Source organism: Vombatus ursinus, unplaced genomic scaffold (genome assembly GCF_900497805.2).
Source record: "Vombatus ursinus unplaced genomic scaffold, bare-nosed wombat genome assembly UNPS02005659.1, whole genome shotgun sequence".
In the NCBI taxonomy this organism is placed as follows: Eukaryota; Metazoa; Chordata; class Mammalia; order Diprotodontia; family Vombatidae; genus Vombatus; species Vombatus ursinus.
This window is the reverse complement of record NW_020945437.1, coordinates 17,468,987-17,487,417: the sequence shown is the minus strand read 5'-3', so window position 1 is coordinate 17,487,417 and position 18,431 is coordinate 17,468,987. Positions and strand designations below refer to the sequence as shown.

At 42.9% G+C, this 18,431-nt stretch overlaps 1 protein-coding gene across 1 annotated transcript in view; it reads right to left on the bottom strand.

The window, feature by feature from the left end:
- LOC114032701 (teneurin-4) overlaps positions 1-18,431 on the bottom strand; it is a 412,175-nt gene that overhangs the window by 156,519 nt on the left and 237,225 nt on the right. Inside the window, exon 13 of the mRNA XM_027848083.1 lies at positions 1,502-1,687. Within this exon, the coding sequence (XP_027703884.1) occupies positions 1,502-1,687 (186 nt within the window). The remainder of the gene's footprint in view (positions 1-1,501; positions 1,688-18,431) is intronic.

The window sequence follows — 18,431 nt, the reverse complement described above, 5'->3', positions numbered from 1 at the left end:
ACTTGTCTTAGCTCTCAGTGGACAAGGACTAAAGTCTTATTCATCTTTTTATCTTCTTTAGCACATAGCCCAGGGCATTGCACATAAGAAGCATTCAATAAATGTCTGTGTACATGCCTTATCCCTAGACTGTTAATTCCTTGAAGACAGGGTCTGGGCTTACAGTCAAAAGACCTTATTCAAGGCTTCCTTACCCTCTGACCGAGGGAAAATAAATTTTTTTTAGGCCTTTGAAGAAAACATTTTCTAAACTGTAAAATACTATTGAAATAGGAGTTAGAATCACTCGTATCCTCTCCCCTGGTGCTTCGCACAGCGGATGACACAGTCCAGGGTTAGAGAGAGAGAGACTTGAAACTGTGATTTTATTAGCATAGGGAGATCCCTCTACTTGTGTAGTTTGCTGGCTTATGTCTAGAACATTGCCCGGGGGCACTGAGAAGCAGCCAAATGATGCAGTAGATAGAGCACCAGGCCTGGAGTCAGGAAGACCTGAATTCCAATAATTCCTCAGTTGTATGCCTGGACTTCATGGCTGTCTGCCTCAGCTTCATCAACTCTAAAACAGAGATAATAACAGTACCAATCTCTCAGGGTTGTCTGTTGTGAGGCTAAAATGAAATAATATTTGTAAAGTACTTTGCAAAATTTAAAGTACTATATAAATGCTAGCTAGAAATAGTTAGAATAAATACTAAGATGTTAAGTGACATTTTTCATGGTTGCACAGTTAGTATTTGTCAAAGGCAAGCCTTAAACCCAAGTCTTTCTGGCTTTGGGGACCGCTTTCCCTTCCTGCTGAGTGCTTAGGAAATATCTGTGGGATTTACCTTTTACATTTGTTGAACTGAATTAGTGTAAACCCAACCCCTTCTAATTAAATAGGAAGCCTCAACTATCCAACTTGTAATCTGATCCTTGGTGAGAAAGGATTCTGTATACATGCTCAATAAATGTTAGAGGAATTTAGTAATAATAGCTCATATTTTTGTTTTACAAAGTGCTTGACATGCCTAATCTCATCTGGTCTTCCCAACTACACTCTGTGAGGTATGCGTGGTGTATATTATTACCTGCATTTTTCAGGTGAGAAAGCCAAATCACAGAGTGTTTTCCTAGAGTCACAAAACAGGGGTCAGCTGGTTCTGGAGCCCAGGGATGGCTCCAGACCCAAAGCTCCTCCTATGAGACCACAGTGCATCGGTGAAGAGGATGATTGGAGGTGGTGGTAGCGGGGAGCCAGGAGCATTAGGGAAGTGCATCGCTGATTTAATCTTTTCGTGAGTATATGAAAAAGCTGGTGATGGCATCATTCAATGAAAGGACATTCCTGCTGCTTTCCCACATGAAAATGGATGATGTTAGAAGTGAAATCCACAAGGAGAGGTGCTCATGCTGCACCACGTCACATAAACCCAATGAGACACGCTTCTTCGGCCTCCCCCTGCCTCCCCGCCCCAGCCTAACAATGCCTTTAAAGGTTGCTTTCCTTCCCCCGTACCAATGGTGCAATGTTCTCCATTCCAGCCTGGGCTGCATTCACATTTGCCGTCCCGGCAGGTCCCGTGCTCATTACAGCGAGGGTGACATGCCCTCTGATCACAGGTCGAACCCATCCAGCCATCCTCACAGCGACAGGTGCCTCCCACGCAGACTCCGTGACCTCCACAGTCCGAAGCACAGATCTCTGGGGGGACAATCAAGAGATGGGGCAGGAAGGGGGTGGGGGAGGGGAAAGAAGTGGGAGAAGATAATGGGGTAAGGAAGAATGAGAAAGAAAAACCGTCCAGAAAGTTGCTCTCCAGAAAAGCAGCCACACTTTACTTCCTAGCATTACAGTAAGGAAAGGCATCTCTTGAGTTTGCTAACACTAATCCCTGGGACAATATAAATCCAAGGGGCAGCTGACTTTGCCCCTCTTTCTCCTCAATTTCCCTCACCCTTTTCTCTTTTCCAAATGGAAAAGTCTGGCTTACTAAGCTTTTATGTTTGCCAGTTCCAAGGGAAAGCCTTTCTGAACAGATGTAAGCAAAGTCAAATTTAATTAAAAATTGGTTGTATGGAAACAATCCAGGGATGAATCACCGATAATAAAGTGAAGTGATGTTAAAGTCTGTGTAACCCATTTAACCAGGGATTCTAGGTGCTGTGTTTCCTCTTCTAAACCTTGGCCCTGCTGTTGAAAGTGGGAGAAGGAGGGAAAGGGAGGGAGAAGTAGCGGAGGATTATTCCCATTTCACAGACAAGGAATCTGAGGGTCAGCAAGGTTCTGAGATGAGCTCTCAGGTCACACGGTTAGGAAAAGGCAGAGCTGGGCCTTGAGCTCCATCTCTTGATTCACTGTGCTTTCACTAATCATACTGTCCTCTAAGAATACACAAAATGTTTCGGTTGGTCCATGATCTAGAACTATTTTGATTCTTCTGTCTTGGCACCCAAACCTGAGAAAGTCCTCTTTCCATCTGGGTTTTCCTACCTTATTTCCCCCTGTTCTGCTTTCTGGCAAGCAGGACTACTGGGCATTCCCTGACCTCATTCCACCTTCTCCTACCACTCATGATCACACATGCCTTTCCCCACTCTTGAAATGCTTCTTCCCACAAATCAGCTTTTGACATTCTGTTCTTCATTTAATTAAAAGTACCTCACTTCAGACGACACTGAAACTTCCCCAAACACAACCCTCCAAGCTGAAAGTGACCTCTCCCTCCCCAAATTTTCTTCAGCCTTTTTGCCTAACTTTTAATCTTTGCTGAGTTTATATCCTATGTTGTTTTATAATTTTTCTTGCACATGTTATATCTATGAAATTCTGGGACTCCTTGTATCCAAGGCTAGGTGTACCACTTTTTGTATGTTACTATTTAGCAAGGCACCCCGTATATAGGAAGGGTTTAATAAATCTGGTCAAATTGAGCTGTGTCTCCGTGGTAATTGTGACACTTCTAATTTATCTTGAATCAAATTCTTTCTGACCCTTTAATAAAAGCAAGCCTGCCTTAGGCTTAAATGATTCATTTTTGGTTTAGAAGGAGCCTATACTCTATCTGGGCACTGAACTAAAAATTTCTTAGCAAAGTTAGGAGTATCTTATTAGAGACAGCATGGAATAGTGGAAGAGTGCATAGGACTTAGAGTCAGGTGGACCTGGATTCAAATCTTACCTAAGACACTAGTTATGTGACCCTGGACAAGTCATTTAACATCCCTATTCCTCAACTTTCTCACCTGTAAAGTGAGGTGTTTGGTCTAGATGACCTCTAAGATCCTACCAAGATCTGGGATTTTATGCTCTGGTTGCCAGAGTGGGCTGCAGCAGCAAAGGAAAGAGGCCTTGTATTCTTTTTTTGTGTGCAATGGCACAATTTCTCTGGGCCTCAGTTTCCTCATCTGTAAATGAGAGGGTTGGATTTTATGACTAGAGAGGCTCTTTCCAGCTCTCAATTGTGATCCTGTGGGTCAGCCTCCTGTAAAGGAGAGCCAGACACAGTGGGGTCCTGGAAAGGCCCTTGGCCTGAGAACTGCGTAAACCGAATTCTGGTCTCGGCTGTGTTAGTCACTAGCTCTGTGGCTAGAAGAATTCTCTCCCGAAATCTCACTGTACTTTGTGCTTGCCATATCCTCATCACCGTCTATGTTACTTGTGTACACGTGTTCTTTGTGTATATATTTTCTCCCCATCACCAGGAGTCTTGACTTTGTCTTGCCACCAGACTTGGAGGACACTTGCCATTCGGCCTCACTTAAATCTAATCCGGGCCTGAGGCAAGACGTTACCCTGTGATGTCATTGGTCCTCTTTGAAAATGAAGGATGAAGACCAGCACCCCTCTATCATCTCCTTAAAAGACTCACCCAGGGCAAGTCGTTTAACCTCTTGGTACACTGGGCAACCCTCAACGACTTGACTTTGCAGAGAAGGTGTTGACTTGCATTAGTAGAGGGAATTTACTCATGGGGAGTTCTCTGTAACAATGAGATCAAAGGACTAGTCCCCCTGTTCAAGTATATGTGAGGCCTTGAGGTTCTTCTATGTAGGGCCTATATGTAAGGCCACAGGCACTGTTACAAAAACAAAAATGACACAGGAGCTAATGTTCTGTAGGGGTGAGTGATATTCTAAACACCTTAGAACCCCATGGTTCTACTGGTTCTATGACGTGCATCCCAGAAGGTTTGTTTTTTTTTTTTCCTGTATGCAGGTGTGCATTGTATCAACAGCTGTTTCAGGTCACAGGTACAACTAGCTTGTGTATTTTTTGAGCCTTATCCAAGGCTTGGCCTGTTTGAATGCTTCACACGACTTGGAACGAGTCAGTCTAAATTTGTTTGCATCGCTCCAATTAACGGAGCCCCACAAACGAGAACAGGTCAAAAATGTCAGCCAGGTGGAGAGACTCTCTCACAAGATTACTCTGCTCAGAGGGGAGGTGAGGGCTGCTGTGGATCTGACCCCTGAGGAAAATGTGTATGCATTTCCTGGCCCAAGGAGGGAGGGTTCTCCAAAGCTGAACATGACCGGCATCCTTTCACACACAGGTCAGAGTCCTTGGGGTTCCCCTAGGACAAAGGAGGATAAATAACAGGCAGTAACTAGGCCTCCCTCCTGCCTTTAGTCAATATTCTTTCTCTCCCCCTCCTCTTCTTCTTTCCCTTTCCCCCTTCTTTCCTTCTTTCTTCTTTCCCCGCTTTCCCTCCTTCTTTCTTCCTTTCCTCTTCCCCTCTTCTCTCCTCTCCTCTTTACTACATTCTAGCTGTAATGACACCTCATGTTTGCCTTGTCTCAAGGGCAGAATTAGTGTTCTAATCTACAAGTTCCAGGGAAGAAGATGGGGGAAAGGTGTGATGGTCATTTATTTGCCTAATTCAGGGCATTCTTTGTATGGCAGTTTATGGTGTGAAAGTCATCAGCAAATAGCACATCTGTTAAATGCGGTGTAAGCCTGCAGGCAGAATGTTTTCTACTATCAAAAAAGTTGGCATTCTCTTGTAACCCTGCTGAAGAGACTTTAAATGTTTAATTTGGTCACCCAGTCTGGGAAGACAATTTTCACTTGCTTTCTCAACTGGCTGTTTTTGAGACAGTTGGGTGACTCAGTGGATAGAACAATGGATCTGGAATCAGGAAGATTTGAGTTCAAATTTGACCTCAGACACTCACTAGCTGTGTGACCCTGGGCAAGTTACTTAACCTGTTTGCCTCAGTTTCCTCAACTATAAAACAGGAATAATGATAGCACCTAGTCCCCAGGGCTTTGTGAGGGTCAAATGAGATAATATTTGTAAAGTGCTGTGGAAACCTTAAGCTGCTATATAAATGCTATTATTGTTGTTGTAGAAAATGTACTGTGGTGGTATGGTCTAATGCAGGGGTGGAGAACTTGCAGCCTCGAGGCCACGTGAGGCTCTCTGGGTCCTCAAGTGCAGCCCTTTGACTGAATCCAAACTTCACATATGGCCTCAAGGTCATAGGTTCCCCACCCCTGGTGGAAAGAGCACTAGATTTGGAATCAATTTACCTAAGTACTGAGACCACTTATACTCCCTTTAGCAACAAAAACCCTGAGCTAAGTACTTTTTTATGCAACTGAGGCTCTGAAAGACTTTCTACTGATATGAAGCCTTGCAGGAAATATAGTCTTTATTTTCCTGCTTCTGCTTTTTAAGAAAATCTGCATTATTTAAAGATCTTTCCAGATTCTCTGTATTTATGATACATGTTGGCCTTAATTGTATTATAGTATTCTCTTACATTAATGTACCACAATTTATTTAGACATTTTTCTACGGCAGGACATTTACATTGTTTTCAGATGCTTTGCAATTCCATATACTACTACCATGGAAATCTTTGAAGAGATAGCTTTTGTTTGGTTTTGTTTTTTATTAACACTTTTGGGACATGTGCCCAACAACAGAATCACAGAGTCAAGGATAAATGACCGTTTCTATAACTTTACTGTGGCTAACAGACTACTGTCTAAAAAGATTCTAGTCAGTCAACAAACATTTATTAAGCACCTACGGAGTGTCAGACACCGGGCTGAGTGATGGGTACATGAAGAAAGGCACAAACCAGTTCCTGTTCTGAAGGAGCTCATAGGCTGACAGGAGGGAACACGCAAAGAACTATGTAGAAACAAGATACAGACAAGATAAATTGGGGGTAAACTCAGAGGGTTCCTAAATGCTTCATAAATGAGGGCAAATGGATGGATCCACACTCCATACAAAGGAGAAGCTCACTATCTCTCACTGTCTTTAGACGTAACCCATTCTCCTGTTGGACGGTGGTTACTGGGATGGTCTTCCTTACGAAGAGCTACAATCTTTCTCCCTATACTTTTCACTGATTATTGCGAGTCCTGCCTTCCAGGTACCAAATAAAATAGGGCTAGTTCTCCTGTCAAACAACTACCCTTCATGCTGAAACACAGAATGGAAAGAATTTGGTGGCCCTTCGGTCTCATCCTTTCATCTTATGGATAAGGAAACAGGAGCTCAGAGAGGAAAAGTAATAATCAAGATGGTGAGTCAAATTCAAATAGAAATGGATTCCACTTGCCACCAGGCTGGCTAGACCAACCTTCATTTTACAGAAGGGGATTATGAGTCCCTGAGAAGGGAAGTCACTTGTACAAGTCACATAGTAAGAAGTCAAGGGTTAAATTACTGGACAGTGACTGTCTGTATTGGTGGAAGGAGTTTCTGTACTAGGAATTCCCTACACTTTGATGAAATCAAAGATCTGGACTTTAAAAAAAACAGTTAAAAATGAAAAAGGAATTTTAACTAGGAAGAAGGCATAGATGGGGAGGAGAGACTTCTCAGGGAGACACTAGTGTTCTCCACTCAAATTATCTGGTATTTACTTGTGCCTTTACCTGCCCATGAGGGGAGGGATTGCTTCTGTCTTTGTACCCCGATATCACAGGGCCTGTTCTGACTCCCAGAATTTTCTCTGCCTGGCCCCATCCCTACAATGCTCTCTTTCCCCATCTCTGCCTCCTGGCTTCCCTCAAGTCTCAGCTAATGTCCCACCTTCTGTAAGAAGCCTTCCCTTAATGCTAGTGCCTTCCCTCCGCTGATTATCTCCACTCTATACTGTCTTTATCTTGTTTATATAAACAAGTATACAAATAGCTATTTTTGGGTTGTGTTCCCCACTACAGCATGAACTCCTTGTGAGTAAGGGCTGTTTTTTGCCTTTCTTTGTATCCCCAGTGCTTAGCATAGTAGTGCCTGGTACTTTAAAGGACACATTTAGGGCCATAGTAAGTGGTCCTTAATAAATAAATGCTCCTGCCTGATGGATATGGTAGGTATTTATAAATGTTTGCTGAGCCCTTGATTTGAAATCAAGTTCAGCAAGGAGGCCCTGACTGAGGAAGAAAACAGGCAAAAACCCTGAACTAAGAAAGCACTAGAATCAGGGGTGCTGCAATGAATGATTCAGGTTGAGCAGGGGAACCCCCAAGATGTGTCTCCTAGGCTGAACTCTTTGGAAAGAGCTGAAGATATGGAGTCAGGAGATTCCAGGAGCTTAAGTCCTGGCTCTGACATAGACTGGGAGTGAGTCCGAGGGCAAGGCATTTAAAATTCTCTCAGCCCCGGTATCCTCCATGTTTAAAACGAGGACAATAATACTCATACTATCTACGCCATGGGTTGTTGTGAGGGATGGGCCTTAAAGGCCTAAGTAGTATTGTTGCTGTTATTCAGTCTTGTCTGTATCTGACTCTCTGTGACCCCCATTTGGGGTTTTCTTGGCAAAAATACTGGAGTGATTTGTCTTTTCCTTCTCTAGCCCATTTTACAGATGAGGAAACTGAGACAAACAGGGTTAAGTGACTTGCTTAGGGTCACACAGTTAGTAAGGGTCTGAGGCTGAATTTGAACTCATGAAGGTGAGTCTTCCTGATTCCAAGCCCAGTGCTCTATCCACGTCACTACCTAGCTAAGCAGTATAAATGTGACCTATTACTCTCATTAGGCTTATAAGGTCCATGAGAACAGGGACCATGTCCTATCTCAGTTCTGCATCCCAGGGCCATCCTTTACATAGTAGGCACCAAATCTTGACTGGATGAATGCATGAATGAATAAATGAATGAAATTAATGCATTCTAGGCATCTGTGGCTCTCCATCTTGTCAACGGCCTACACCTCTGCTAACCTCACTGACTGCAGTGGAAGGAAACCAAGCTGCCGCCCAGGGGCCTGAAGGCCCAGAAAACAGCAGCCACTTGGCATTCTTTGCCTCTGTAATGAAACCCAGGGACCTCTTCTACCTCTGGCAGTGTTTTTGTCCTGAGCTCCGGTTGTATTCAAGCCAGATCCCAGCACAAAACTCACCCCTTTGGGCACATTCTCACACATGGTTTGGTTACACTACCTGTGGAGAGAGAGGAATCTTCCATCTAAATATTTCTTTAAGCTTCCCATCTAACTCATAGCACTCCTCCTGCCGCTAGCCATTAAACTGCTCTGAGGACATCTGCTCCCTACATTAGGACTTTACAAGCTGGGGTTCCCTCCCCCACTTCAGGTTTTAATGGCCGGGGTCTGATCAGGAGTAGCCCTCATGTTTATGGGGTGCTAATAGAAAAGATCTAACCCCGTTGGGGTCTTGGTTTTCATTAAACAGATGGGCCTTTCTGGCTGCCTGTACAGAGAAGATCAACCATCTGAAAAGGGAAGGGTGGACTTGGGATCAGAGAATCACAAGGGCCTTCCACATACAATGTTCAAGCTAGAAGGGTCCTTACTGCATAGAATGTTAGGACAAAGAATACAGAAGGTTAGAACTGGAAGGTGATGGAAAGCTCGCCTAGTTCTAGCACCTCATTTTACAGAAAGGGATTATGAGTCCCAGAGAAGGGAAGTTATTTGTCAAGTTACACAGTAAGAAGCAGTGTTAACATCTCTGGTTCACTTTCTTTGGTACTCATACTCAGAGCATTTACGCAGAGATCACGGAGGTCACTGCTTTTAGACTTGGTACTCTTTTTAGTATTTGCAGTATACTATTCCTGGAGAATTTCTGGGCCTGTCCACTGATGCTCTTATGCACAAGGTTGCATTTGCTCCATTTAACTCATTCTCTAGAATTCTCCATCTCCTGAATGTTTGCTTCTCCTACCCTGAAGAAACCTCTACCTTGGGGTCCTCTCTTCTAATTAGACACTTCCTACCTCGGACCATTATTTCTTGAGAGACCCTAGGCATGTTCACTTCACCCTTGTCTGGACTGATTCTCCATCTCCTCCTCTATACCTTTATCCCAACTAGGGTACCCGTAGCTCTCTTCCCTGTCATTTCCAGTTCTCATTTATGTACTCTCTTCCCTTATTGGAATATAAACTCTTGGAAAGTAGGGGCTATCTTGATATTTTGCTTGTATCTCCTATATTAAATAAAATACCACCTTTATGGACCTCAGTTTCCCTCCCTGCAAAATCAGGGTTGTGAAAAGAATGACCTCTAGGGTCTCTCGCAGTTTTAAATCCAAGGATCCTACATAAAACCTAATAACAGTATCTGAGTTATACAAATGTAAACTACTTTCATAAGTAGAGGATTTCCCCACTATAGGGCCACATTCTCATAGATCTTGATTTAGTTGTGTTTCTTTGAACCTTTTCTTAAAACATGGGGTACCTTAGCTGGATTTCCTCCATAAATATTTCCAAAATCATTATCCTACCATGGTTGCAGGAAAATGTTTAAAGCAGGTGGACCTGGCTGTCTGTTGACCATGCATTTGTTGCATGAATTTAAATCAAGACTTCAACAATTTAAGAGCTTTGAAGTTTTTTATTTTTTTAAACCACAGACCTGACAAGTTTGCTTCTGATCTGGGAGCCAGATGAATTTTTCCACTTTCAAGGAAAGAAAAACAACACAAAGGGAAAAAAGGCATAATGTTCTCACCCTCAAGTTGAGACTATAATTAATGTAACCTAAGGGTATACAGAAGCGCCTTGAAGAATCCTCTGGAAAGACTCAAAGAGTGAGGCTCGACACATCTGGCCAATTTACTACCTACACCATATGGAAATTTTGCTTCTGACACTAACTAGCTGGGTATGTTATATGACCTCTCTGAGCTTTAGTCTGTTCATCTGTAAAATGGGGATGAAAAAATGCCTATGGTAGTCTTTTCACAGGGCAGTTAAGAAGATCTAATGAGATCAGGTGACCATCTTCATTTTATATACAGCCCCCAAACCCTGCTATTTTCCATCTCTAGCTCTGGGAACAAGGATCAGATAGATACTTCCATTGTTCTATGACTCCACTTACCACTCCCATGTTTTCCTTGATCCAAGTAACCCTCATTGACTACTGCTATTATATATGCACTATATCCTGCTACTAGAATGCAAGCTTCTTGAGGCTATGTACTATCTTGCTTTCTCTATTTGTATCCTCAGTGCTCAACACTGTGCCTGACATATGGTAAATGCTTAATAGATGGTTTTTATTCATTCACAGATGTCATTGATAGTTACATGGAAAGGCAGAAGCCCTTGCAGCCAGCAGATCTTTCAACAAATATTCCTTAATTATGCATAAGGCTCTATCTAGAATGTTGGGGATACAGATGATTAAGACAAATAATGTTAATACAAGGGAGCGAAGTGACATAGGAATGGTATATACAAATTGCTCTGAGAGTTTTAAGAAAGGGAGAGAGCAATATATCTAGCTGAGGTCTGGGAGGTCATGGAAAACTTCATAGAAGAGGGACATCTAGATATTTTCAAATATAGCTGAGAAGGTAGATATCATGACTGTGGATAGCCTTGAATGCCAACTGAAGGAATTTGAAATTGACCTTACAGGATTTTGAACTAGGCAGTGACATGATCAGAGCAGTACATTAGGCCCAATGGGCAAAAGTTCTAGTGAGGCACCGTGTTTCAACAGAAGAAAGACCTCAGAAGTGTCCCCAAATGGAACAGACTTCCTTGGGAGACAGTGAGTTCCCCTAGAGGTGGCTAGACTTGTCAAGGATGGTGTTATCTGCTCAGATACAGGTTGGGCAATGAGTTCTTAGGCCCCTTTCAACCCCAAGACTAGTATTTGAATGTTAATAACAGTTCTCACGTATATAGTATAGAATTTGCAAAATGCTTTATATATATATATATTATCTCCACTGATCTACCTTACTAGGGAGGCAGTGCAGTACGGTGGAAAGAGCACGGGATTAGGAGCCAGTGAAACTGAGTTTGAATCTTGTCTCTCTATCTGTGTGATCTTGGACAATCTACTCATTTTTCTGGGCCTCAATTTCTTCATCTGTAAAAAGTGGAGAGAGCTTGGGTAACCTCTAAGGTGACCCCAAGCACCCTGTTTGCTTCCGTTTCCTCATCTGTAAAATGAACTGGAGAAAAAGAAATGGCAAACCACTCTGGTATCTTTGGCAAGAAAACCCCAAATGAAGTCATGAAGAGTCAGACACAACTGAAACGAATGAACAACAACAAAAACACAACAAAGGTCCCTTCCAGCTCCAAAGCTACATTCCTGTGACTCTGCAACAAATCTGAATTGCACAGACTCACACATTTAGTGAACGTCTGAGGCAGGATCTATGTCAATTCAGACGCTCCACCACACCATGCTACAGTAACAGGTAACGCATTCACCCACTCTAGGGGTACAAGTGACAGGAAAGCAGGGAGGCTAAGCCTCCTGGTTAAATGAACACCGCAGGATATGCAGAAAGAAAAACAAGTCCTCCCCCTTCTTCACAGCAGATGCTAATCGCCCCACGAGCACTTATGAAGTCCATGGTCTATTAAGGTAATGTTTTAATTCGTCTGGACTTATTTTCACAATCTTGTTCATTAAAAACGTTGGGAGGGAGAGGAGTCACTGCTCCCAAACGGGAAAGAGATCTGCATAATTTTCCCATGAAATGACTTCCACTTGTGAAGATGCCCTGAACTTGACCCGGCAAAGACACAGGCCTCCCAGTCAAGAGCTTCCTACTTGAAGAGAACTGATGCAGATGGAAATTGTTTCTAAAATTCATGAGGAGGGAAGGCAGAGATGGGGCCGCATTTCTCCTCGGCTGAATCTTTTAACGACTCTGAATTTGGGGCTAAAATGTAAGATCTGGTGAAACTATTTCGTGCCTCTCAGGGCTGAGGGCGCAAAGAATGACCTTGAGAAACTTGAAAAGGAAGGCAGAACCCTGGCTTTACTGCTTGTTAGGAGGTGAAAACAGGGCCTGATAGAAAGAGCAACCGTGAGCCTACGCAGGTTAAAATATCAGCTCTGCTCCTTCCTCCCCGTGTCATTTCAAAAAGTTGATTAACTTTCCCAGGTCTTAGTTTTTTCATTTGTGAAATGAGAGGGTAGAGTTCTCCACCTATTTTTTATGTCATGGACTTCTCTGGCAGTCCAATGAACCCCTTCCCAGAATTATTATTATTATTGTTAATTTTTAGGAGGCAATCGGGGTTAAGTGACTTGCCCAGGGTCACATAGCTACAGTAAGCATCTAAGGCTGAATTTGAACTCAGGTCCTCCTGCTTCCAGGGCTGGTGCTCTATCCTACTATGCCACCTAGCTGCCCTCCAGAATTATAGATAAAATACAAAAGATGGCAAAAGAAACCAGTTATATTTAAATAAAGATGCGACTATTTTCCCCACCAAATTCATGGACCCTCTTTCCATCTATCTACAAGCCCAGGTTAAGAACCCTGGACTAGATAACTTTTGAGGTCCCTCTCAGCTCTAAGTACTCTAGGTAGCCTCAGTTTCCTCCTCTATAAAATGAGGATTTTATAATTCTTAGATGATATGCTTCACAGGACCACTGTGAGGAAAATACTCAGTAGAGCTTAAAAGACCACATAAAGGTGAGATACATGATTTTACATATGATCTTCGGTAGGATTTCATGTTTCATAGCCAGCTCCTAGAATGTTGGCCATGATAGCATCATCTCTGTACTCTTAGGGCATGTAGAATCTGCAGAAGCCTTGCAATTGACGAGGTAGAAATACTCAGAACGACTATAGGATAACCAGGCGGAGTTTCACAGGTGGCTAAGAGATTGTCTCATGGGGTGACTTGATGGAATAAAGGTCTCCTCTCCATTAGTGACTCCTACTTTCCTCTAATTGTTTCACATTTATCCTTGCTTTCCCCAAGCTGACTACTGGCTGCTTGAGTGCAGGGCCTGAGTATCAGACTGCTTTGTGTTCTAATGTAGTTAAGCAAAGCATAGTAGGTACTTAGAACTACTCTGCCTATTAGACGGTAAGCTCTGATGGTCCTAGATGATGTATTGGTATTTATATTCCCAGTATCTAATACCTGGTAAGTACTCAGCATAAGCTAAGTGCTTAATAAATTCATCCTCATTCATTCATTAATCATTCATTCATTCTTTATTCAATAAACACTTTGTGACTAAAGAAGCAATGCGGCATATTTCAGGAAGATCTGAGTTCAAATCCTGCCTCGGAAACTTACTAGCTGTATGACCCTGGGCAAGTCACTTAACCTCTCCTTTTGCCTCAATTTCCTCATCTGTAAAATGAGAATAATAACGGCATCTATCTCCTGAGGTTGCCAGGAGGATAACATGAGGTGAAATTTGTGAAGCACTTTACAAATCTTAAAGACAGAAAGAGCATAGTCAACAAACACTAGCCTGGTTAACCTGGGGAAGCTGCGGAATTCAAGTCCTACTTCAATCAGCCGCTGTTGGAAGACCAGCAAAAACCCTGTAGCGCAGGACTATGGAAATATGGTGCCCATGCCTCAGTTTACTTTTTTCTATTATTATTGTTGTCATTACTGTTTTCACTTGGAGTCAGGAAGATCCGAGTTCAGATTCTTTCGCTGATAAATGCCAGCTATATTAACCATAAGCTGGTAAGTTCACCTGCCTCCGTTGCTTCATCTATAAAATAATGATAAAAAAAATCCCTATAGTCCCTCCCTGAGCAGGTTATTGTACGGTTTGGATGCTGAGTTCAAGTATGCCTGGCACATAGTAGGCATTTAATAAATGTGGACTGATGGATGGATGTGCTGAGGCAACCTTAAAGTGCTCTGTGCATCTCTCTTCTTATGTTTGCCATCTCCAGAAAACAGCCACAGGAGGGAGATGAGGAGCAAAGCCTGGGTGAAGATGGTCTGTGCCCAGGGAAAGGGGCATGAATAGAGCTCCTCTCCTATCTGAGAAGCAGAGGGGGAGAGTACGGCACTTGTCAGCTGGGGATGCTCTTGATTCCACCGCGTCTCAGCTCTGTGACTGCAGGTAAGTTAGTTACTTCACCCCATTCGGTCTCCGTTTCAGCACTGGGAAAACTAGCACAAAAATCCTGACCTGTGGACGGACATGTCAAGATTGCCGTGGGAACCGGATGGAGATTCTCACAATGCATGCTATCTGGCGCTTCTCTGATGCGCTTATCACATAAAACTGTCCACCGTGGTTACCTGCGTCTGTGTTCCAGCAGATGCTACGACACAGATGCTCCCTGGGGGATGGGGAAGGGTGAGGAGGGCTGTCTTTTCTACACTTTCCATTTTTCCCAGTGCTGACCACTGCTATCTGTATGTGGCAAGTGTTTAAAAAAAAACTTGCTGAATGAGTGCTAACTGCCCCACTTACCTCACAGGCTTATTAGGAATAGGTTAGAAGGGATCTTAGCCCACAGAATACTACAGCTGAAAGGGATCTTAGCACACAGAATGTCAGCGATGGAAGGGAGCTTCCAGTCCATCAAGGTTGTAAAATGCTTTCTATATGTTATCTCATTTGTTTCCCTTATAAGGAAGGCAAGAGAGAGAGAGAACTATCTCAGGTTAGGAGTTAGAGGACCTGAGTTTGAATCCTAATTCTGCCACTTACTACCCATGTGATTTTAGGTAAGTTATTCAAGGTCTCTGGACCTCGATTTCCTTGTCTGTAAAATGGCAGGGGGAGGTTTGGACTCAGGGATCTCAAAGGCCCTTTAAAGCTCTTATCTATCAATCTAAGACCCTCATGATAACTATTTTTATATTATTCCCCATTTCCAGGGGAACAAACTGAAACCAGTAAAAGAAAACCAGGCTCACACGACTGCCAAGTGTAGATCGTGACATCTGGACACTTCATTTTAGCAAAAAGTAAACTGAGGCACGGGCACCATATTTCCATAGTCCTGCGCTACAGGGTTTTTGCTGGTCTTCCAACAGCGGCTGATTGAAGTAGGCCTTGAATTCTGCAGCTTCCCCAGGTTAACCAGGCTAGTGTTTGTTGAATATTCTCTTTCTCCTCTTCCCCCCCCCACCCAGGTCTGATGTAGAGCGTAGGGCCGGGGAAGGGGCAGGAAGGAGAAGGAAGGAGGCCAAAACCAAGCCCAGCGATGCAGATCACTCAGGCACTGGGGACCAACCAGAGTGATCTTCCCATGTGATGAAGCTTCTGTATATGTTGTGAGAGTGTCAGGCCCTGCCATGAAGCGTGCTTCTGAGGGTACAAAGCTAATTAACCTTTCAACAACACTATCTTTTAACTCATCTAACAGTGCCCAGAAACCTTTCAAACCAATCAGCACAAAGGACACTGGCGCGTCGGCACTAGTGCCCTCACCCCAGCCCTGATTGAAAGCCTTTAAAAAGCACTTCACCCTGGGAGCTCCTGGGTAATGCTAATGCCTGTATAACCTATGTATAACCTATGCTAATACACTTAATTTGAGGCCATATTACTTTCCAATTAGAATGACTTTACTAAGGAGAGCCTGCGTGTCTATTACTTAAAATGTGATAGGAATAGTGAGGAAGGAATGCTGGCTCGGAAGTCAAGGGGATCTGGGTTCTAGTCCCTGCTCTGTTCCCTTCGGCAAGTCACAGCATTCATGGACCTCAAATCTCCTATCAAAAAGAACCACGAGGCTCTCATCCTCTTATGAATCTCGTGGTGGTCCAGAGCTGGAATACAGTCAAGAGTTCAATCAGTTGAAGGAAAGACAGCGGTCACTGCAGCGCGCACACACGCACGCACACACACACACACACACACACACACACACACACACACACCCTTTCTTAAACGGCTACTGTTTTTTAAATTACTATGCTCATATTTAGCTGCTATTATTATAGCCACTTCCCTTCCCTCCATCTCTAGCTTTTGATGCTCTGAAATCCCAGCTCACCAACACCTGTCACATAAGCACAAGGCTGGTTCTGAGCACTCACCTCATTAGAGCCTTTGAATCTAGCTGGAGAAATAGTACCACACCTTTTGAGAGGGTTTTGAGGGTTCCTGACTTCCACGGTGAGCAGGTAATGTAAGGAAGACACAGTGTTTTAAGTGACTTGCCCTTGTCCAGCCAGCTAGTGAGCTGTGGATGGAGAATGTGAATCTATGGAGACCTGGACACTTAGAAACTGGGTGGCTTTTTCTGGGTGAGCGACTTAACCTCTCTATTCCTCATCTTCCTCATCTATAAAATGACTTAGATTTGGTGGCTTCAAAGTTCCATTCCAGTTCTAAATCTATTATCTGTTGGCAAGTACCCAGGAGACGTAGAGACTAAGTGACTAAAAAGGAAAAGGGCAGGTAAAAATAGAATTAGCACGGAAGAACTGAGAAGGAAACAAACACTTTTAGCTGGGGGCATCAGAGGAGGCTGCATGAAAGAGGCAGCACCCAAGACGGACCTTGAAAGAATGGAAATATTTCAGAAATAGAGATGTGTTAAGGAGACTCTTTCAGGAATAAGGGTTATGGTACACAAAGATGCAGGATTTGAAAGCAAAGAATGAGATCCGGGAATAACTATTAGTCTGGTTGGGCAGCTAAGTGACACAGTGGATAGAGGACCAGACCCAGAGGTGAGTCAGGAAGACTCATCTTCCTGAGTTCAAATCCAGCCTCAGACACTTACTAGCTGCATGACCCTGGACAAGTCACTTCACCCTGTTTGCCTCGGTTTCCTTATCTATAAAATCAGCTGGAAAAGGAAATGGCAAACCATTCCAGTATCTTTGCCAAGAAAACCCCAAATGGGGTCACGGAGAGTCAGATACAAATGAAATGACTGAACAACAATAACAATTGAGTCTTGTTTGCCTGTAGCAAGCATGAAGGGAACTAGTGTGAAATAAGGCTGAAAAGGCTAGGTGGAGCCAGATCATGGAGGGCCTTGGATGCCAAGATTTAGACTCTATCTTTCATCCTACAATCAGTGTTGAAAGGAGAGATTGCAGGATGTTGTGGAAGTAGAAATAGTATTTGGTAAAAAAAAAGAAACAGAAGACAAAATTGAAAGAGAAAGAGCATTGATGTATAGGTCTGCTTGCCTTCTCTTTCTCTTCCCTATTTCTTTCCTTCTTTGATTCATCCAGAAAGGCTGACCATCACCTTGGGTCTAGACCCTTCTTCTCCCTCCCCACCCCACATCACTTGTATACTCCTTTTTTGTCTCTTCTTTCTTTCTTCTCTTCCTCTTTCACTTTCTCCTCCTCCTCCTTTATGCCAGTGTCAATCTCTGTTATTTATTATTCTGAACTTTGATATTAAACTGTCATTTGCTGTCCGGGAGCAGTGCATGAAATGTCAAACCTCAATGGATGTTATTCCTGGGATGAAATTCTATCCTGCTCCTGCCCCCTCCCCAAATGTATCTCTATATAAATATCCCAACCTGATAGATTAGATTTTTCTTTTGATGTTTAATTGGATCTTGGTGCTTTCTCGGATGAGAATCTAAAGCTTCTCAAGAAGTAACAATTCTTTCTACATAAATTAGGCTCATAATCAGGGGTGGGTGCTTGGTACAGAATCTAATTTTCTCTCCCATCCATGAACATAAGACAATTTCTATGGCATGAAAGCATCTCACTCAGTCTTTCTGTCATTAATAAGAATTAAATTCTGTTCCCTCAAATTTAAATGTAATTATGTTTTGCCTTGTAAATAAATTGAATTAGCATTTTTAAAACTTAGCACTAATGCAACTACTATATTGAAAATTTTTTTTTGTTAACCCTATTACTCCCTGAACTAGGTCTTTTTTTTTATCAGTTGCTGAGTATTCTTTTGCTGTTGGCTAAGAGGTATTGTAAAAATAGATTTCCCAGCTGTTCAGACACATACTGCTGCTATTACTCAGAGACAGCAGAGATTGTTTCAAGAACTCTATAGACTTGGAGTCAGAAGGTAGAGTTTGAAGTCCAGCCTTGCAATTTACTAACCATAAGTCTATGGGAGAAACCTGAGCCTCAGTTTCCTAATCAGTAAAAGGAGAATAATAATGTTTGCACTACCTACCTTGTAGGGCTTTTGTGAGCATATCATAAAACATAATGGACTATATTGATGCAAACTATATTTCTTTATAACCTCTCTAAGTTTATTTTCCTTAGAAAAGGAGAAGGACAAACGATACTTTCACAATCT